A 22,531-nucleotide genomic window follows, 5' to 3' on the forward strand; every position below is an offset into this window, starting at 1 on the left:
AACAATGATATCATATGCTATTTGCTAACATATCTCTCTCCCACTCAGATGATTCAGCGAGAAGCAGAAGTGAAGAATCATGTCCGTGCGGTGGCCATGACTGACTCTGTCCATAACGTCTGGCACCAGGAGGCCAACAAGTCCATTCGGGACTGGCTCAGAGAGGTACAATCTTCCATCAACCAAATGTGCCAAAACCTTGATGTTCTCAATCACAGCATCAATATCAGCCACACAGCTCAGCTCAAACAGCCTGGCATTTCATTCAGCGAGCAGATACACTCCAGAAGCAGGAGTCACGGAAAGCCAATAGTTTGTTTTTCATCCCACACTCTTGTTTGTCTGTTTGGGCAGATGTCAATAAGAAATCAAAGCCAAACGCCGCCGCACGCAGGCAGATGCTCTGTTAGTATGTCAGTTTTATTTAGTTGCTGCCCTTTCAGCGATGACCTCGAGTCCAGAGACAACACCTGGGAACACTCAGTATGCACATAAATATGAGAGAGTGGATCCCAAGCCAGGGCTACAGGGGAGCCAGCCATGCAAATGCCAAGCGCAAACACACACCCTCGCCTCTCACCCGCTTTCTCCGTCAACAGCGGACCACCCAGCCCACCAGAAAAAAAATGTCTTTCATTCCTTTGTCTTTGCTGATCTGCTTTGCTCCGTCAGATGTTTGCTTGCCTTTTGTTTGGCTTGGTGATTTTTTTTTTTTTTTTTTTGGTCTGTTGTAGTTGTCTTTGGGTCGTGGGCTCTTTCTTCTCTTTCATCCTGTCAAGTTATATGTTCTTTCTTTCTTTCTCTGATAAATGCAAAAGTGTCAATTTGGTGTAATTGGAATATTAGAAGATTTTTATGTGTGAGTTTTTGCCCTGAATAATCAAATGTCATTGATTTGTTTTTTCTTATACGTTCCGGTGGTGTGACTTACACTAGAGACATAAGGAGGAGACAGACCACTCGCAGAACAATAAAAGCGAGAATATGTGTAACGCTTGATATGATAAAACTCCTGCCTTTAAGTTAAAAGAGCCTAAAAAATACAGCTGTTCAGTGTGATTTAAGATAAAGAAGCACAGGGAACAATTACAGTATAGTATAGGGAACAATTCTCACTATTAACTAGCTGCTTATTAGCATGCCTATTATTAAAATATTGGCTGGTTATTAGTTATTAGAAAATAAGTGCCTGTGGATGAACTAACTTGCCTTAAAGTTATAGTGCACCCAAAAATAAAAATGTGTTTATTCATTGTCTTTCTAAACCTGTATGACTTTATTTCTTCTGTGGAACACAAAAAAATATATTCTGAAGAATGTTTTTGTCTATACAATAAAAGTCAGTGGGGTCCAAAACAATGCTGACCTTGACTGTATGGACAAGAAATATTTTTTAAAAATTGCAAAATGTCTTTTGTGTTCCACAGAAGAAAATCATAAAGGGTTGAACCGATATGAGGATAAGGAAATGATGATAGTATTTAAATTTTTTGGTGAATTATCCAGTTAAAGTGACTTGCTTGAACAGACTGTTGTTAATGGCAGAAGAAAAGACTTTGTACATTCGCACACACTCGCAAGTGCTGCCATACATTGAGGACACCAAAATATTAATTTGTCAGGAGGCCTGATTAACACAGATGAGGTCGAGCATTTTATTTAATTGATTTTCAGATCTAATTCATCCCAATAATTGAAGCCAGAGGGTGGACTCTCACTTCAGGAATGTTAAAGTCACTTTTAGTCCTTTCGTATCACCCGTTAACCCCCTAATCCTTTTTACTCCTGCAGGAATTGGGACCGGAGTTGTGTAAAGACGTTCGGATTTCCCACTGCCTGTGTCTCCACTGTAGACCTGTCTTTAATCAGGGTCAGGGCCCCATCCCCTTCCATAGTAACGTCCATAGCAATCATGATTTGGACATTATTCAGGTTTGAGATCACTGTTTCTGGCCAGGCAGGCATCTCTGTAGGGGTTTGTCGGAGGTGATGCTCCGTTCCTTGCACAATCGTGAGCTCTTTCGTGCAGGGGGTGGTAATTCCCCTTCTCCTCCTGAGGGAGGTGGAGATGGAGGGATGAGAGCCGAGAATTGGAGGGATTTTCAGGACGAGAGCGCAGTAGGACAGGTGATGTGGTGATAATGGGTCAGACTAAGGGCATATGAGGGAGAGAGAGGGGGAAGGGAAGACAGACATAAACAGAGCAACCTGAAGGAGGATGAGAATCCCTCGGGAAGCAGTGGTATATACTAAAGGGGAAGAAATGGTGAGAGAAAATCTCCTAGGACATAGAGAGAGAAGAGAGAAATAGAGTGGAGAAATATCCGTTGTCCATGAGAATACCTGCAGTGGCTGGAAAGCTGCAGTGATGGAAAGATAAATAACAAAAAAGCTAAAAATATAAACAGATCATATGTACTACTTGAGAGAGAAGTAGACCTTGCACAGCAGCAAAACAGCAGACACTCAAAAAAAAAAAAAAAACAGGAAAAAACATCAACTACATACTGTATATTGCATTTTACGGGTCCTTTTTGTGACAAATCTTAAGAAATGTGAATTACTGGAAGCTAGATAAAAACCCATGTTAGATCAGAATTTTCCCAAATGTTGTCTTAACTAGTCAGTTTTCTGAACAAAGAATTACAGTATTTCTGAAATATTAAGGGTTTGTGAGTTACCAGCATGCACTGCACCATGAAGAAATTATGCAGTTACTGGTATAGGATTATTGTTTTGCTGTGTGTGTTTTTTTTAATTATTATTATTATTATTTTTTTTTTGGCAGTGTTGTTAGTTATTTGTTGTTTTGTGATGTTGAAGGGATATTTTGCCCAAAAATGAAAATTGTCATCATTTACTCACCCTATGTCATTCCAAACCCATAATACTTCTTCAAAACACAAATGAAGATATTTCTAATAAAACCTGAAGAGGTTTCTGTCCCTCCATTGAAAGTCCAGTGAAACAAAGCTTAGAAGATCTGAAAAGGTCATAAAGGCACTGTAAATTGAATCCATATAAATTGAGTGGTCCTGTGAAGAGATGCTCATGCTTTTTCATGATGAAAAGATTTAATTTAGGTTTTTATTCTCATATACACATACACAGAGCTCATCACATTAGGTATACACATCACGAATACACAAGAACTACAGTATGGAGGTTAGCGTGTGATAGGCGCACAAACTGTCATGTGTACCATTCTTATGGGTTTGACAGATGACAGAATTTTTTTATATTTTTTTATTTTTCATTTTTACTCTAGGATCGTTTTACATGTTGCTTGTTGCTGTTCTTGAGGTTTGTTTGTCTGATGTCTGTGTACAGCCTTCTAAAACTATATCCCAGAAATCTATGATTTGTAAGGTGATTACGTCTCAGAAACAAAGATGGCATAGTTAATTTCACATATTAAGCATCCTAAATATATTGCTTTGGTGAATATTTTGGCCTAATGAGGCATTTTGCATTTAGCGAACAAGCAAATTCAAAGTGACAAAAAAGGAAGCAGTGCTACTCTGTGACAGTTTTTAAAAGAGTAGATGTGAGAACCTAAAATCTGAATGCATCAGGTGTTGAATTTGAGTTTTATCAACATTTCCTTTTTATAGTGTACTTCTGAGCTATTTGGGCACGTGGCAGCTTGTTGCTCAAGACACTCGTCTGTCTTGTAGAATACAGTGGCTGAGGTGTGATACACCACAGTGAAATCGGGACTGATTGAGCAGAATGTGGCATGTTAAAGGGCAGCTAAAGGATAGGAGGCCAGACGCAGAGATTCTTAATAAGTGCAGGTAGGAGAGAAAGTACTCTCAGTGGGATCCAACACCTGTCTTCCGTTTACCTTCTCTAACTGGGCCATTAGGAGACCGCTTAGAGTCCCACCATGCTCCAGCACCCCATTTCCCAGCCCTGAAGAGCCGGGAATACCACAACCATATGGTCCTGATTAATGCTGATGGGCCTCACCGTAGACGATTATCACTCATTTGTGTCCGTTTGTCGTTTTTCATTTTGTGTGGCTTCAGCTGGGATGGGATTTGAAAGTGTTGCGTAAATGGTTTGCGCAATGGCTGTACTGTACACTTCTGTTGCAGAGCCATCAAAAACTCTGACAGATCATTTTATTTAGTTCAGACGTCTGCGTTGCAACATCATATTTAAACACAAGGTTTAGAATGTGTAAAGCTAGATATTTTTAGGATGGATTAATCATTAGGTTTTCTGAACACATTGGCAGCACTCTAAAATCCAAGAAGTTCCATCAATAAATTCATCGCTTGTACAGTACGTTGCCTAAAATATTGAAATAATGAGTTTACTCTAAAATTTAAATTGTCGTCATCAATATTTTGAAGAATTTTTTAAACCGTTTTAGACCATAAACTAAATGTCATTGGTGTCCAAAACAACAGCATTAATATAAATGATAATTACATTTTTCAAAGTAACAACTTCTTTGTTCCACAAAAGAAAAAAGTCTTACAGGTTTGAAATGACATGAGGGTGAATAAATGATGAGCGAATTTTGTTCTTGTATGTTAAGCTAAACCTGAAATCCAGAGAAACTGGATCCTGACCCATCCCTAATTCTGTTATTGATCCTTTTTATCTTTATCCACCTTATTTTACAACAAGTAAACTATTTCTGGGAATGTGGGAGATTTAAGATTTGTTAGTCACTGCAGATAAATAATTCAAACAAAAACAAAGTGTAGTCTCAGCCTCAGACAATACGGACCTTTGGCTGAACATCTGATTCATACGACACACAAAATTGGAAACGCTTCAGGAGTTTTGAAGTCGTCATCAGATTTCCATGCCCCTAAACATGACGCAGCACACAACAAAACGTGATTGGTTGCCTTACCTGTCAGTCATATGGCCTCTTGGGCGGTCCTCGGGCATTGAAAGTGGACATGGTTCCTAGACCTTCTGCCATCAGTCTTATGGTTACGATAATAAAAAAAGTTAAATATGACTGCATGTGCTCCTACATTATAAATTTTGTGGATACTGTATATGTGGAGTCAAAAGAAGGCAAAAAAGGCCTTTACCCTCATTGGAGAATAGAAGAATGCTTAAATTAAGGCCTGTTTTTCTCTACTGAGGCTACAGACAAAAGTCTAAAAAGCCTACTTGTTCGTATCCAATTTGTCTAATTAATTCTTGGTTTTTACTTGTATTATCAGGCACTTCTATTAAATGCATTATTAGCTAAAGGGCCATATTATGAGGATGTATATGGATTAAATTGTCATTTTTATGCTATTCAAGACAACCACAAGCCATCAGATTTCACAAAAAGATTGGAACACTTCCAAAAGCTCAACCCAGCTCCTCTATCCCAAAAAAATCCTTCTTGGTTTTTTTTATCTGTTCTTTTAAAGCTATGTCATCCTCTTACATAGTGGCCTTGGCCTTCTGTTTCATCTAAAACTCATCCTGGTGCATCAGCCAGCTCTGACAAATCTGTTGAAGCCTCTTCCCACCCCCCGCCTCTTTGCCACTCACTCTGGCTGGGACTCCGGTCTTTGAAATTCCTGCCCTTGCTTCCAGCCCAGCTGACATCTTTCTCCAGACGGCATGAATTAAGATTGTACAATAAGACACTTGATGCAGCAGTCAGGGAGCGCTCCTCTCACTGGCCCGGCTCCATGGTGCACAACTAGGGCAGCAGGAATTCTAAAAATACACAATGCATGCCTGTTCATTCCAATGGCAGTTGTCTTCTCCCCCAACCCAGGCACGCAGGCGATTGACAGGATTAAGAGAGGAGAATAAAGACAAGAGAAATGAGAGGAGAACTCCAGGGCCATGGCACAGGGCTTTTTTTTTCTGACTTTCAGCACCATGACGCATGTAAAGAGAATATGCTGAAGGCAATGATGACTATATATTGCAGTAGTAATTAAGCTTGAAAAAAAATTTTATGTTGTTAGTTTTATTTATCGTTGTTGTTGTTGTCGTTGCATGCATCTATACATGTAATTATTTATTATGTGGATAATAACAAAAATGAAAACAACAAACAATATGTAATCTTTTTCCCTGATATATTTAGTTCATGTGTGTATTTATAGTTCAGTAAATACACAGCCAGTATTTTTTTTAATTACTACTAATAATAATAAATTATGATTAATTAATATTTTTTTAAGCAAGGATGTATCGAATTGATTAGAAGTGATAATTAAGGGTTTAACATTGTTACAAAATTTCAAATGAACACTGCAATAGTCAGTATATTAGAATTATTTCTGAAGGATCATGTGCCACTGAAGACTTAAGGAAATGGTTGCTTCAGATTCATATTTGTCATGAAAAAAAATACATTTTAGAATATATTAAAATAGAAGGGAAATGTATTTTAAATGGTAATAATATTTAACAATATTTGTATTTAATTTTTTACATCAAATACATCTTTGGTGTGTCTTAAGACTTCACATTTTTGAAGGGTAGTATCTATAAAAATACCAACAATTTTAGACACTCTCCTTAACACACCTTTTAACTTTGTTAATCACTGTAATAAACGGACTTGTGGCTTATTAATGTATTAAAGAGTGTCTTTATTTGTGCATCTCAGTTTCCTGTTGAGAGTATTTGCATTGTTGTTAATGTTTACACTTCTGTCATCCACTGGATTTCAATGTCTTATCTGAACTATAGACCGCTAACATAATTGTTGCTGCCACTACCACCCCAGACTTCAGAATCCTGTTGTTTCTTGAATTGATATATCATTATACACATTATTATGAGTTAACCAAAGATGCCATGGCCAAAAAGATTGATGGAATTAAAAATCAAATTCCTGTGCTTCGCAATATATACCCCTTCCCTGTTGGCCAAACACACACACATACAGGGTCCCTGTTGGGTGGGAGTTTGGTGACCCCTGGGGTGACACAGAGCTCAGAGGTGAAGGAGGTTGACAGGCTGAGGTGTGATGTGACCTGGGGCTCTGTCATGTGTGCGCTTATGTATGCGAGTGTCTTTTGTGGGGTGTCTGGGGTGGTGGAATCGTCCCTCTCTGCTCTGTCAGGGGAGGTTGTCCTGGGAGTTGGTTGAGGGTTAGATAGCATTGTGTTTGTGGGTATCTGTCTGTCTTTCTGTCCATTTCTATGTGTGTTTGTGTGGACGGGTGGGTAGCAGTCCCCTCGGCAGTGGTAATGGCTGACAGTGCTATGTCTGCGAAAGTAAACAACCCTAGATAAGCTGCGTTTCACAAGGACGCCAGCTGCAATACGCTAATCTCACTTGAATTTCTCTGTCTTCTATTCAGCATGTTTTATCTTATCTCCAGACCCCGCTTTTCCATGCATGCCTTTGTAACTTTTTTTCAACTCTGCACCCCATCTAAACAGTACAATTGTTTCCATAATACACGTTCTGCCAGTATGCACTTAGTGAAAACATCCAATACATTATTAGCTTGAGGGTATGATGATTTTCTCAACCAAACATGCCTAATTAAACCTGTTTTAGCTGAAGACAAACACTCTGTGTTGAAGATTGAGTTGAGAGATAGTGTCTCAGGGGCTGGAATGATGGCATTGGGAGCTTTGGCGAGGTCACTAGGCCAAGAAAACACTCCTTGGAGGGCCAGCAGTGGTGTGCCCGCTCCTGCCCAACAAAAACAGTCGAAACTGTCAATGTGACATGTCTCTAAGGTACCTAATTGCTTGCTCCTGTCTCCCTCCCACTTTTTTTTTTTATTCTCACAGCACTGCTGTAACTGGGTGTCGAGTCCTGAGCCCCTGGATACTCTGGTGGACCCCATGCTTAACGATTGCCCTCGTGTTTCAGCAGGTAAGCAACCATATCTACACCACAATCCATATTTCACCTCTTTTACCCTTTACTCACTGGTAACCAAGTCTGTTTTTTAGGACAAAGGAGTCCAATCCTGCTTCAAGAGGGCCACTATTTTGCAGAGTTTTGCTTAGATCCTAATTAAACAGACTTCAACATGCTAATGGAGGTCTTCAAGATCACTACAAACTTCCAGGCATGTTGGGGCAGGTTGAAGCTGAAGTCTGCAGGATATTGGCCCTCCAGAAGCAGGATTGGACACTCCTGCTGTAGGATATTATAGCACTAGCCAAATCAGGTTTTTCCTTTGTTATAGTGGCCCCCTGTAGATGGAATTGAACAAAATTTGGTGTATTTATTTACAGTGGGCTGATGCCTATCTGTACCACATTTGGTTAGTTTTAAACTTTGCCTTCAGAGGATATCAAATAGTCAATTTTAACAATGTTAAGTTAATGTGAATTTGTTAATATTCAAAGTAATGTGAAAGATGGTGTGACAGGGACTGGTCATAATGGTTGACACCAATGACTGACTAGCTGCTTAAGTGAGGTTGACTGGTTTGTTATTTTCTTTTATTTATTTATTTATTTATTGATGCTTTAATTAGTGCTGTTAGATCCCCTTAAAACCACCAGTGTTATAGCCAAACACATTCGACCGTTATGTCTCATCTTGCACTATTTTCCCACTTTTAAAATGTGTCTCAAGACCTTCTTTCAAACCTGTTGCATCTCAACTAACTGTTTGTGAATGTAGGAATGTGTCATATGTAAAAATCCCCCCAAGAAAAATACTCATCTGGGTCAGGTGGATTTAAAACTAGTCTAATTAACTAGTCTGCATAAGTCTAAATATGCAGTGCTTCCTTAAAACAGATTAGTTGAGTTAGTTGCATGCCATATTGTTGTAGGCGTCTACTGATCCACAAATGGTAAATATAAGGAATGTGATATCAGAACTGGTAGATGGCGCTCATCATAAGTGATGGAATTATACTGTAAAGGCCACAACCATTGAAATCCTAGTTCTTATTTTTTTTATTAAAATGTGTATATTTTAATCATGCATCAGTGTTTTCAAATAGTTTAGTTTGTCCTTCTGGCCTTGCTTGCTTGCTTGCTTGTTTTTAGTATTTCGAGGCATGTCGTCAATTCCGGATTACGGCTATAATCTATAATCCAGAGCAGGGAGATGATGAGGTTGACCTGGCCATCACCCCTGCACTAAAGAAATGAAGAGCTGCCCATACTTTGACTTGGCTTTGTGAGATGTTATACTGTCTGACAGTATTATAAAATGTTATTAGATATTTTCACGTGTGTTTTTGTAGTGAGGACAATACTTCCCTGATTTCTCTGTAATCTGGATTTGGGGTGAAGGTGGGTTGGGTATTATCCAAGTGAACCACCATTGAACTATGTGAGCTTTTCTGTTCGTGCATGGCATTAGTTCCAAGTTAAAATTTTTACCCATCTCCTACATTTATGGAGAGCTGTGATGCAATCTTTTATGGATCTTGTTTTGAGTGTCCCTTGTTTTATTCTTCCCCAGATCACTGCAGCCAGTCTCAGTTATGGTTATGAGTAGTACAATATGAAATCATCATAAAAGAATACAAATATTTTGTCACCACCAGCAAGATTTATCTCTTTGACCAATTAATTGGGGTTTGATGGTTTAATTTTCTAACTAAGATGCTAGAGGTGCCAGGGATTTGGTTCTCACATTTTGGGCACTGAATTTATTTATATTTTAATATTACGTATTAAATCCTTAAGACTCACAATTTAATAGCAAACCAAAGACATCAGCATAATCAAAGACATCAGTATATTTGATTAATACATATATATAGTGCCTATAAAAAGTCTTTTTTTTCTTTTTTTTTTTTTTGTTGCCTTATGTTAAGATGCTTTGAATTACTTTTTTTCCCCAAAACATCAATCTACACTCCATACACCATAATGACAAAGCAAAAACAGAATTGTCACATCAATACTAAATTACTATTTACTAAAAACTTAGTAAATTTATTAAAAATAGAAAAACTGAAATAAGTACATTGCATAAGTATTCATACCCTTAACTCGGTACTTGGCTGAAGCACCTTTACAGCCTCGAGTCTTTTTTGGGTATGATGCGGCAAACTTTACACATCAGCATTTGGCAATTATCTGCCATTCTTCTCCACACTTCTCCACTCTGTCAGGTTGGATGGGGGCAGACGCACATTTTCAGGTTTCTCCCGAAATATTTGATTGCATTCAAGCCAAGGCTGTGGCTGGTCCACTCAAGGACATTCACAGAGTTGTTTATAAGCCACTCTTGCTGTGCTTAGGTTCATTGTCCTGTTGGAAGGTAAACCTTCTGCCCAGTCTGAGGTTCTGAATGCTCTGGACTGGGTTTTCATTAAGGCTATATATTTTGGTGCATTGAGCTTTTCTTCTACTCTGATGAGTCCCTCAGTCCCTGCCACTGAAAAACAGCCCCACAGCATGAGGCTGCTACCAGCACACTTTACTTTTGGGATGGTACTCTGCAGGTGATGAGCAGAGCTGGTTTCCTTCAAACATGATGCTTAAAATTGAGGTTCTTTCCAGATCATACCCATTCAATTGAATTTGCCACAGGTTAACTTCACTCGAGGTGTAGTAACATCTAGAAGCAATAAGAATGCTCCTGAGCTAAATTTAAACTGTCCCAGATAAGGGTATGATAACTTATGCAATTGAATCATTTACTTAACATAAAATAACATAAAATGTGAATATATATATATATATATATATATATGTATGTATGTGTATATATATATATGTATGTGTATGTGTGTGTGTGTGTGTATATATATGTATGTGTGTGTGTGTGTTAAACATTAGTTTTTTTTTATTTTTTGTTAAGAAAATAATTAGCATGTTTAAGACATTTCTCTATAAGCACCACTGGCTGATCCCCACAATTAAGCTGATTTTAGGTTTTGTGTGTCATTCCCACACACAGTGTTTTTTACACGGTGTGTTGCTATGTTTTCATGATAGCTATGCTGGTTTTACTTGTGCAGGTGGGTGATGGCAAGACTGAGCAGCTTGTCTGTTACACTTAATCATCTATGAAGCCATGCTGGTACTGACTTACCATGCTGGTATTTTGTATGCTCGTGTGTGTGGATATTATGCACATGTGTGTTTGGAAAGGGAAGGTCTTCTGACATCTCTGTTTTTTTGTTCCCAACGTGATAAAACTTGGAGCCTCCTTCCACCCGCCTGGATATTTCCCTTTATTTTTGTCTTTCCCCCCCCCTTTTCCCCCTTGTTCAAAAGAAATCTTCAGTGGAAGGTCAGTGAGCCTCAGCATTGGCAGAGCTCGGGGACACTGGCAGCATTTTATCAGTTAGCAGCACACTAAAGCCAGTTGAAATATGCAGATAAACTGGAACAAATCTCCTGAAAAGCCCCCTGGTCCGCCAGCACTGGGTAAGGGGAGTTGAGCCTTATGCCCACACTGACCCACAGTCAGACGCTCTAGGTGTTGAAGCCAATTGCCAGCACAACTGAACTGAACAGTAGAGGAAGCCTAGACGAGCATTTGGATGGATTACAAACAGAAACAATGCCAATGTCAGGCTACAGTCTCTATCTCTGTGTGTGTGTGTGTGTGTGAGTGTGATCGAGCCGTCTGGCCCTGATGGGCTGAATCTCAGACCTGTGATGTGTATCTCATGTTTTAAAGCTGGGGTGTAACATGATATTAGTTTAAAGGGGCGGTCACACCAGACTTTTGTGTTTCATTCACCTCCATTCATAAGCATACAAAACCAAGAGAGTGGATATGTAAGGATTCTTTTCTCATGCTGCATGCAAAAGTTCAAGTTCGGTGAACGCTGACCTGACAAATTCTTGTAGTAAAAAGATGATATAAACATTATAAACGTATTGGCTGAGGATCAAATATGGAGGAAATTCTCATTTTGCTTTGCACGAGATTAGGTTTAGAAGAATACTAAATTAAATAAATTAAAAAAAGTAAAAAACAAGTGGCTTGTATAGGCACATAAAGCAGAGATGGGTTATATTTACATTTACAATTTATATGTATTAGTGCAATTATATATAACATACATGTTTATTCATATATTTGTGTTTAGTAACCATAGAGATGTAAATTTAAAGCCGTAACTTTTTTGAGTTCAAAATTTACAAAATGTATATAACAAAGTTACGGACTGCAGCTTTAAATATTAGAATGATTTCTGAAAGATGTGACACTGGAAACTGGAGTAATGGCTGCTGAAAATTCTGCATTTTTACAGTTTAAAATAGAAAATAGTTATTTTATATTGTAATAGTACTTCAAAGTATTACTTTTTTTACTGGATTTTTAATCAAGTACATTCAGCCTTGGTGCTCAAGACTCACCATACTTCAACCACATATTCTAAATGTTTATACGTATATATCAATGTTTAATACTTCTTTACTATTTTGTATTTAGATGTTGTGTGAGATTTTGTTGCTTATTCTTTTCTGTGTCCGAAATCATTTATGTTGTTTAAAGTCTAGTGTGTGCTCCTTATTTGAAAAAAAACAAAAAACCCTCATGTCTTCATTAATGAGCCTTGAAAAATCTCACATATTAACATCACACTCGGATCTAACACGTGCTGTGACACCTTAGCTCTTCGAGTATGTGGTAGTTATATCTCTGAAACCACTGATCACTCGCAGCTTTCCTTCATGCCGTTTCTATTATATGCAAGCGTTAAAAACGCAGGCTCTCTTTTGCTTTACCTGGGTTAAGATGAGATTACTCATTGCTAGAACTGATCATTAATTACAAAGAGAACAGTGTCCAGTGTGTAAACAGTGATTAATTGTTAACAAAAGTTAGTTAATGCATACCTGAACTGTAATTATCTGTTCTGCACCACTACAAGAATCCCAACACAGGTGGGTAATTAACCCTAATTGCATTTACAATGAGAGGATCACAAGAGCAGAGAATAACTTTGTTAAAAAAATAAGCCTCCTTTGATGTAGGACTAGATATTTGTCAGTTGATTTATTCACATCTTTTTTTTTTTTCGTCTCATTATGTCTTTTTGTCTTTTTCACCTTTTCATGGTTGGAAGCGGAGTTCTTTTTGAATCAGCTTTGTTTCAACTGAGCAAGACCATGAAACAAAGTAAAGCAATTTTAATGGGATGTAGCTGCATGTATTACAAGAGGGGAAAAAATGTGAGGTTTGTACATTCTGTGAATTGTTCTCCTCAAACGTTCTAATAAAGCTGTTTTAGACTGAAACTGTTAGCATGCAGGCATCTGGCCCATTTGTGTAAGTTCACTGGTGCATATTGCTGACGTATACAATGTCACTGGTCCATGTATTTTGCTCAATGGAGAGTTACTGGCGCATGTTGCATTCAGTCTATAGACTTGCTTTATTCAGTGGTCCAAAGGGCCCAGTGTCTCTGTGTCAATGAATGCCTGTGACCATGTACCCCTGATGCAGCAAAATCCACTTGTTTGATCTTCCATTGTGGATGACAGATCTTCACTAGTTGTACTTTTCCACCCTCCTTTCAAGTGGATGCTGGTGCTGGTCTGGGCTCCCAGGATAATTCATGAACTTGAACTTTGACTTTTTTTTATTCAGCACATTTTGTGTCTTTTAAAAGTCATCATGTCAGGAATAGGAATGAGTCACATTGGTAGACTGATTGACTGGTCGCCAACAAATGTCTGTATTTAGACCATCATTCAAATAATTTTTTGGGCAACCGTATTTTGATCTTGAAAATATGTAGTTTTGCACTTGGTGGGAAATCTTAACATTCCTTATTTGAACATTATATCTATTTAATAATTAGTGATTTGTCATATAGCAGTTTTTTTTTTTTTTTTAAAGTGGAAAGATGTAAATTTTTTAAAACATACCTGACTAGTCTTTGTTTTATTTACAACTTTGAAAAACAGTTTATTAAATTTATTTATTTCTTTTTTAATTGAGGGAAGCGTGCGTAGGATAAATGTTTTGGATAAAGTTTATATTTTATTATATTTACACAGAAGAGACTGGCTATTTTTTCACACTAATGTTGAGTATTTTAATGTTTACAGATTTACCCCATTCACTTTCATTTTAATTCTTGTATAATGATCTTATAGTGAATGTGACCACTCATATATATATATATATATATATATATATATATATATATATATATATATATATATATATATATATATATATATATATATATATATATATATATATATATACATATATATATATATACATATATATATATATATATATATATATATATATATATATATATATACACACACACACACACACACACACACACACACACACACACACACACACACACACACACACACACACACATATATATATATATATATATATATATATATATATATATATATATATATATATATATATACATATACATACAGTGGGGCAAAAAGTATTTAGTCAGCCACCAATTGTGCAAGTTCTCCCAATTAAAAAGATGAGAGAGGCCTGTAATTTTCATCATAGGTATACCTCAACTATGAGAGACAAAATGAGAAAAAAAAAATTATGGTGGAAAATAAGTCTTTGGTCAATAACAAAATATAATCTCAATACTTTGTTATATACCCTTTGTTGGCAATGACAGAGGTCAAATGTTTTCTGTAAGTCTTCACACACTGTTGCTGGTATTTTGGCCCATTCCTCCATGCAGATTTCCTCTAGAGCAGTAATGTTTTGGGGCTGTCGCTGGGCAACACAGACTTTCAATTACCTCCATAGATTTTCGATGGGGTTGAGATCTGGAGACTGGCTAGACCACTCCAGGACCTTGAAATGCTTCTTACGAAGCCACTCCTTCGTTGCCCGGGCGGTGTGTTTGGGATCATTGTCATGCTGAAAGACCCAGCCACGTTTCATCTTCAATGCCCTTGCTGATGGAAGGAGGTTTTCACTCAAAATCTCACGATACATGGCCCCATTCATTCTTTCGTTTACACGGATCAGTCGTCCTGGTCCCTTTGCAGAAAAACAGCCCCAAAGCATGATGTTTCCACCCCCATGCTTCACAGTAGGTATGGTGTTCTTTGGATGCAACTCAGCATTCTTTCTCCTCCAAACACGACAAGTTGAGTTTTTACCAAAAATTTCTATTTTGGTTTCATCTGACCATATGTCATTCTCCCAATCCTCTTCTGGATCATCCAAATGCTCTCTAGCAAACTTCAGACATGTAAAGGGCCCGGACATGTACTGGCTTAAGCAGGGGGACACGTCTGGCACTGCAGGATTTGAGTCCCTGGCGGCGCAGTGTGTTACTGATGGTAGCCTTTATTACTTTGGTCCCAGCTCTCTGCAGGTCATTCACTAGGTCCCCCGTGTGGTTCTGGGATTTTTGCTCACAGTTCTTGTGATCATTTTGACCCCACGGGGTGAGATCTTGCGTGGAGCCCCAGATCGAGGGAGATTATCAGTGGTCTTGTATGTCTTCCATTTTCTAATAATTGCTCCCACAGTTGATTTCTTCACACCAAGCTGCTTACCTATTGCAGATTCAGTCTTCCCAGCCTGGTGCAGGTCTACAATTTTGTTTCTGGTGTCCTTTGACAGCTCTTTGGTCTTGGCCATGGTGGAGTTTGGAGTTGGACTGTTTGAGGTTGTGGGCAGGTGTCTTTTATACTGATAACAAGTTCAAACAGATGCCATTAATACAGGTAACGAGCGGAGGACAGAGGAGCCTCTTAAAGAAGTTACAGGTCTGTGAGAGCCAGAAATCTTGCTTGTTTGTAGGTGACAATACTTATTTTACAGAGGAATTTACCAATTAATTCTTTAAAAATCCTACAATGTGATTTTCTGGATTTTTTTTTTCTCATTTTGTCTCTCATAGTTGAGGTATACCTATGATGAAAATTACAGGCCTCTCTCATCTTTTTAAGTGGGAGAACTTGCACAATTGGTGGCTTACTAAATACTTTTTTGCCCCACTGTATATCCATTTAAATCAATATGCTCTTTCTGTTTGTATATACACAAATATGGAGAGCTGTTGTCATTCACCTTATTGTTTTACCAGAGACCCCATAGGTAAAGTATCAAGTTATCAATATATATTGACACTGTATCATAGTGCAGTGATTCCCTCGGTTTCCTTTTTCTGAATATCATGATCTTTTTATAAGTCCCATTGGAGAGGCAGAATGAAAGTTTGATGGCGTTTTGTGCAGTCAACTATAATTTCTCACTGCTGCTCTCCCTTGTCGGGGATCAGAAGACACGGCCTTCATTTTCTATTCCTCTTTAAAAACGAGATGGAGCCTAAACATCTTTGATCCATGTGCTTCTCGGGATGAGTGGCAGGGCCTGACCCACTTGGCTCTTGGCTTTATGTAATGAGCCCTCCAATTAAAGAGCACCATGCAGGAACATTGTGCTGTATAAGGAGTTTTATGTCATCTCATCCCACACTCACTGTTTGCCTGTCTGTCTCTTTCCTGCGCCCTCTGAGGGGGTCACATAGCAGTCATTAGGAAAGACCTGGAGTTGTTGTATGAAGTATACATTTACAATTTGGTCAAAACTAATTTTGTGGTTGCATTTTGAATTGTGATATGACACATTTCACACTTCGATGTGAAGGCTAAAAACGCATTAAACAGCAGCTCACATTGTACATGGACTTGAAAGTGGACTCGGATCTCTCTCTCTCTCTCTCTCTCTCTCTCTCTATTCAATTCTCTCTCGACCGATTCACACAACCCAGCCCACGTGAAAATGAATTACTGTAGTTTTATTTTTATTTAAAATAGCATTATTATTATTACATAGAATACTATTATAATTTAATAACAAAATTATTATTATAGTATACCTGAATTTTTATTATTATACTCATTATTTAAATTCTCCAATTTGTTCACAGTCTCAGTCCACTTTTAAGACAAACAATTGGAGCCCAGTGCCCTTGAATGTTAATTATTGTAATTTTGAGCAATTTGTCACTTATTTCTGATTTATTTAATAATAAGAAGGATTATTGTTGTTGTTGTTATTGTATGGCATACGGTTATATGATATTAATATAATGTAATACTGAATTATTTTTCATATTATTATTGTCTGTTTCCATGTTACATTGCTCATCGCTCCAGTTTAAAACAATGTGCGTTTATTAGGCAGAAAATTGAAGTAACAATTCCCAAGTTTCAAATCTGGTGAAATGTTGTAAACGCCTTGTACACAAAATCATCACGTCCTGGTGTCATCATGTAACATTAGATTTGTGCAATAACTTGTAGTGGCCAAAAGTGAACCGAACCTCCTCAGGCTTAAACTTGATGATTACATGTAGGGAACTGCTGAAAACATTGTATCATGAGCCCCACATGCGAGTATGTGAAGTATAATGCTAACTTCATGCTACTTTTTTTATTAATCAGGTCACATTCTTTTGTATACTAGGCCATATGTTAGTTTCAGCTGTAGTTAGAGAGATGATGTGCTTATATTGGGAAAGCAACAATTAAGAGGTTGGTGCATCTGTCTTCTTTAACACTGCTTGTTGGATAAACAAGCCTCTCTGTCTATGTTGAACTTAAGGCTTACTTTAAGTACATTAACACCAAAATGTCATCCAGCTGGCTTTGATAGCCTCTGCTTATTTGAGTTCAGTTTGTATCAGAGCTTGATAGATCCTATGAAATGACACAGCAGGTTTCTTTGATCCCAATCAGCAGCCTTCTGTGTTTTCGCTGTTGTGAGGTCAGCGCCACCAGATCACAGTCAGTTAGCATTGACCAACCTCATCCAACCACTCAATACCTGCAATCTTTTATGTAGTTGAAGATTTTGAATCAGCATATGCCTTTGTTGTTTACGTTTAGAATTTGGAGCAAAAAAGCTCTTCGACTGTAAGCCCTGAATGGCGTGTTCGCTCCCCTTTCAGGGCAGAAATCAATATGCTGTGCGTGTGTCCCTGTGGTAGAATGGAAGACACATTTTGTTTCTTTGTGTGTGTGTGTGTGTGTGTGTGGCATAGTGTACTGTCATAATGAGTCTATAGGGTAGACCCATTTTATCCAGGCTATTGTGATTGAAGCCTTAGCTGTCGGAGGTAAAAAGCTTTTGCTATCCTTTAACATTCCCAGCCTTTTCTTTTACTACAATCCTGCTCTCGGCTGTACATCAGACCGTTTATGTATGTAATTGTATAAAATGAGAACTAGTTGCTGAGCCTCATGGGTCAGGTTGGACATGTTAGTTTTCTATTTCTCATATTTTCACAAAATGTACAGCCCTTAAATCTCTCATAATTTCTGGTGCATTGTTGCATTTTTTTATTCTGTCGTATAAATTGCATACACATTTTTACATCTAAAAATGATTTGCAACACTGTGAAAGGCTTAATTTGTAGCAAAACGTTATACTGTATGTAAAGCAAGACTTGTTTGGACTATTAAAAGCATAGACCTAAATCTCAAATTATAACATTATGGGTGCTATTTGCTAAAATTATCCTGCACTTCTGGTTCTTAATTAACAGTTTTGACAACTTAGCATTTGTGTTATTCATTTTAATTGTGAAATCATAGTCTTAAAGTTGCATACATTCAGTCTAATAGCAGGTATAGAGCTCCAGATTTGTTTTCTTTGTAGTTCAAGCTGTGATTGTGATCTCATAAATTCACTTTCAACACATATTAGATCATCCGAACTGAATCATAATCGTGATTCATGATTCCTATGTAATAAACAGTGAGAAGTCTGTTTCCTATCCTCACATTCCATCTAGGTTTTATTCATCATGACTTAAAGTGTGGGATGAGCTGGTGCAAACAGACAAGAGTTCAGCTGGGTTCAATGAAAAATGGAACAAAGTTCTGCAACCTCAACCGTTTTATAATCACATTATCATCCCAGACTTGACCATGAGGCCTTCTGGGTATTACCACATATTAGAGGCCAACATTTGCCGCCCTACTGTTAATCAGTTGGCAGCATCTTTTCTGTATTTGATTTATTTTTGAGATTCTGGATGAGGGTAAGTGCTATATTAGAATTAGAATTAGAATCTTTTCTTTCTCTCACTTTGATTCTGTTTTCGTATCGTGATGAGTATGCCGTTTGTGAACCGTAGTTTTGTTTCTAGTGCTCATTAAACATTTGTATCTTTAAGCACTTTCAAGCACTTCAGGCAATAGTAGATGAGTTCATTTTAGAATTAACTATAAACAGAGAGCACAATAATTTTGTGTTCTTCTTTTGTTGTTGTTTTTCCCCCCGTCGTCACATCTTTCTTTTTATAGAAATTGAATGTGAATAACTGATACACACAAACTTAGCAGATGAGTTGAGAAGTCAATTAGTGACCACAATTTTGTTTAAACCTGTTTTTCCTGGTACAACCCAAGCTGCTTAACAACATAGTTTACATCCTATTGAGCACTATATGTTGTCACGAAGTCAGACAGAGGGCAGCGACAGATTAGGAGCTGGGGACATGGATCTCATTGAGACATATGGTGAATCCTATAGCTAAAGCAGAGGATTAAAATTGGACTCTTAACCCTGCAGATGGACTGCAATCACGTAGCTCCATTAGTTTTGAGCTCTAGCATTTTGTTTATGAAGTATAAATGCTGTATTTCAACTGAAATTCAGGTACCTGATCCTAGATTTATTTTGCTTAGAAATGCAAAGAGACAACCCTGTACCCCTTCAGTGAACTTGTGGTGGGTTAATCAGGAATCAGACACAATGATAAGATTGTTTCCTGTGTTTTTATCTTAGGATATGCTGCTAGTTACTCGCAGAGCTGTGAGACACTATAGCTAGCATTAGCGTTCAAGCTAAATGGCTTGAGGGAAAGGATTAAGAGTTTCTCTTTACAACACTGAACCTGTTACACGTGAAAACAAACACTCCCATGGAAACAAAAAGGCGAGTGAAATGGAGGAAAAAAACTACATTGGACAGCAAATTACATACTCAATACAATTTGCTGCTTCGACGTGGTGTTGCTTGGTTATTGTCTCACGGTGCACATCAGCAAATATGAATTTCCTGCAATGCATACAAACTAGCATTGCGTAGTAGCAATTTAAAGGGGCCGTTCACCCAGAAATAAAAATTCTGCCATCATTTGCTCACCTTTGTCATCCCATGTGTGTTTCTTCTGTGGGAGGCAAAAGTAGATATTTTGAATAATATACTTGTCGCCCTTTTCCATGCAGTTTGAATTAAAGTTTTCGAGCTTCAAAAAGTACATTGTAGTTGTCCATATGACTTGCCATTGTATCTCAAGTCTTCTGAAGCCATACAATAACTTTGAGTAAAAATGAGACTGAAATTTAAGTCATTGTTTACTGAAAACCTTCCCCTCCAAAGTACTCCTAAAGTCAGCATGAAGTGAAGATTCATTTTCCTAAATGCATGTTGTTGATCTTATTGTGAATGATTCATCCGTGCATATGTTTCATTAAACATTTCTTGACCTCATTATTTTTAATTAAAATTGTAAGTGTATACAGTAGCAGTAGGACTTCTCCAATCATTTTCTCTGCTTAAACCCCCACCCCTTTTTAACAACCAACTGAAAGCTTGTATTCAGATCTGTTGCCATCCAATCAACAACCAACTGACAGAACCAAGTCCCCACCTCTTATTTATTTATTTTTTTTCAAGAATATGTTTCACTTGGATAATATGGAAAAAAAGATGTGCTGCTATACTTCTGTTTCATGACGACTTTAACTCAAGAACCATCGTAGTTCAATCAGTCAGTGAGTCAATTTGAGTGAACAAATCATTCAGAACAAAAATTCATTTTGAAAAAAAAAATTATTAATTCTTTTGCTTTTACATCTTTTAGATTAGCGATGAGATGGGTTTTGCTTTAAACAAAATTCTTAATTTTTTTAAATTATTTTTATCTTCTATGAAAAAAGTACACACATTTAATGTAATATAAATATTTAGACTCATGTTTATGCTTTCTAGTAGTTGCATCAGAGTGTCAAGTGTTTTTTGTTACTTTTTTTTTTTTTTTTTTTTAACCAATCCTTAAAAAAATATGAATGCAATATTATGTCGAAGTGAACATCTTGCCCAGCCGTCTTTGTGCTCTCCCAGCACAAAGTTAACATTGACAAATCCGTTGATCCGCTGTGGGTTTGTTAGCACTCAGATGCACAGAAGACAGTGTGGGAGAACTCCTTATTATCAGCAGCAGTCTGCTCCTATCAGTCCATCAGCGCAAATAAATGGCTCACTGACGAGCCCCTGCCATGCCGCGCAACACAACTGTCAACATCTACTCACTCCTTTCTGACAGGGGCCCCATCTGAGGATATTAGACTTATTATTTCCATTTTTTCCCCTTTCACATCCTCCTGCAACAGCTCTCCCCCTTTTTCCTCAGAAGAGATGTGCTATGAGTGTGTTTCATGCAACCAATTTATTACATTTGGAGACTAATGGGGCGCTTTGCTTTGACAGCTTTTGATAAGGGAGGGTGAGAAGTCTCTGCTTCTGCCGAGGGTTATGGGAACTGCAGGAGTCATGATAATTACTATCAAAGCAGCAGTAATGCACATAATAAAATACTCTGTTTGAGAACACAAATCAATTAATTAGGACCCGATGTGTCATCCTGTGTTATGTTGTGGTGTTATTTCTCTTTTATGCCTGCTCTTTCCTTGTTTTATTTTATGTAAAGATAACATTTAGTGCATCTAGTTAAATTTCAGCACGTTTTGATGTGTGTGCAATTGTGGCATGCACCAGCCCCACCTCCCCCACCGTCTTGTGTGATCTTTTTATAAAATTTGAATTTAATGAAATGCACATTTAATATGATTGTAATAGAAAACAGTGGGCAAGGAAAAATGTGCAAGAATGCAATGAGAATATATTAAGAACGTACATAATTGCACATGATGATTAGAGAAGAAACATCCTTGAACGTCCTTGAGCTCCATAATCAGCCTCAAAATTAAAATATTTATTTGTTTCCCTTTTTGCTGGAAAAATAGGATATTATTTATATAATTATGTAAACAACACTGAGCTTCCCCCACCTTTTCTTCAGCGAACGCAGCAGTGACCTTGGCTCGTCTCCCACTCTTTAGCTTGACAGATAAAAACTTTATTAAGCGTCAGCGGGACGAGACGCAAACAGCCCGTGACACCCATGTGCATTGAGTATTAGGGAAATATCGCAATTAGCGGCTGATTTCCTACAGCTAAAGTGTCGAGAAGAAGGGTAATAAGCAAGGTTTGTTTGTGGCCTGGAAAGCCATAATTATAAACTGCTTTGAGTGCGCTGCGCTCATTGTGCCTCGGCGTAATGAGATAGGCTGCACTGATCCCTCCATGATGCTATTAGCCGTAATCCCATGTCTTCTCTTCCTCCCACACCCTACAGCCCTGTAGGGCCTGCTGCCACCCCAGGTGCCTCCTCTCAGACACCGCCCTTTGGTGCGCCCTCCGACAAGCACCGACATGGCTTGATTGTGAAGAGGCTTCAGCTGAAACATGTGAAATGCAAATGATGCCTGTTTTTGCTCTCGCTCTTTTTTTGATAAAAGGGACCACGAGAAGGTCGAGTTAGACTCTGGCCCGCTTGGCTTCAAAGTATTCGTTTCTGAATACTTGAAACATCTTTTT

At 37.9% G+C, this 22,531-nt stretch overlaps 1 protein-coding gene across 4 annotated transcripts in view; it reads left to right on the top strand.

Moving 5' to 3' along the window:
- Nucleotides 1-22,531, top strand: part of fam172a (family with sequence similarity 172 member A) — a 184,480-nt gene that overhangs the window by 124,104 nt on the left and 37,845 nt on the right. For 2 of the 4 annotated variants that reach the window (XM_058777456.1, XM_058777457.1), the window contains exons 9-10: nt 49-165; nt 7,737-7,821. In XM_058777456.1, coding sequence (XP_058633439.1) covers nt 49-165; nt 7,737-7,821 — 202 coding nt within the window. The remainder of the gene's footprint in view (nt 1-48; nt 166-7,736; nt 7,822-22,531) is intronic. The other 2 variants (XM_058777458.1, XM_058777459.1) reach the window with 2 other exon arrangements.

Source organism: Onychostoma macrolepis, chromosome 05, assembly GCF_012432095.1.
Source record: "Onychostoma macrolepis isolate SWU-2019 chromosome 05, ASM1243209v1, whole genome shotgun sequence".
NCBI classification, from domain to species: domain Eukaryota; kingdom Metazoa; phylum Chordata; class Actinopteri; order Cypriniformes; family Cyprinidae; genus Onychostoma; species Onychostoma macrolepis.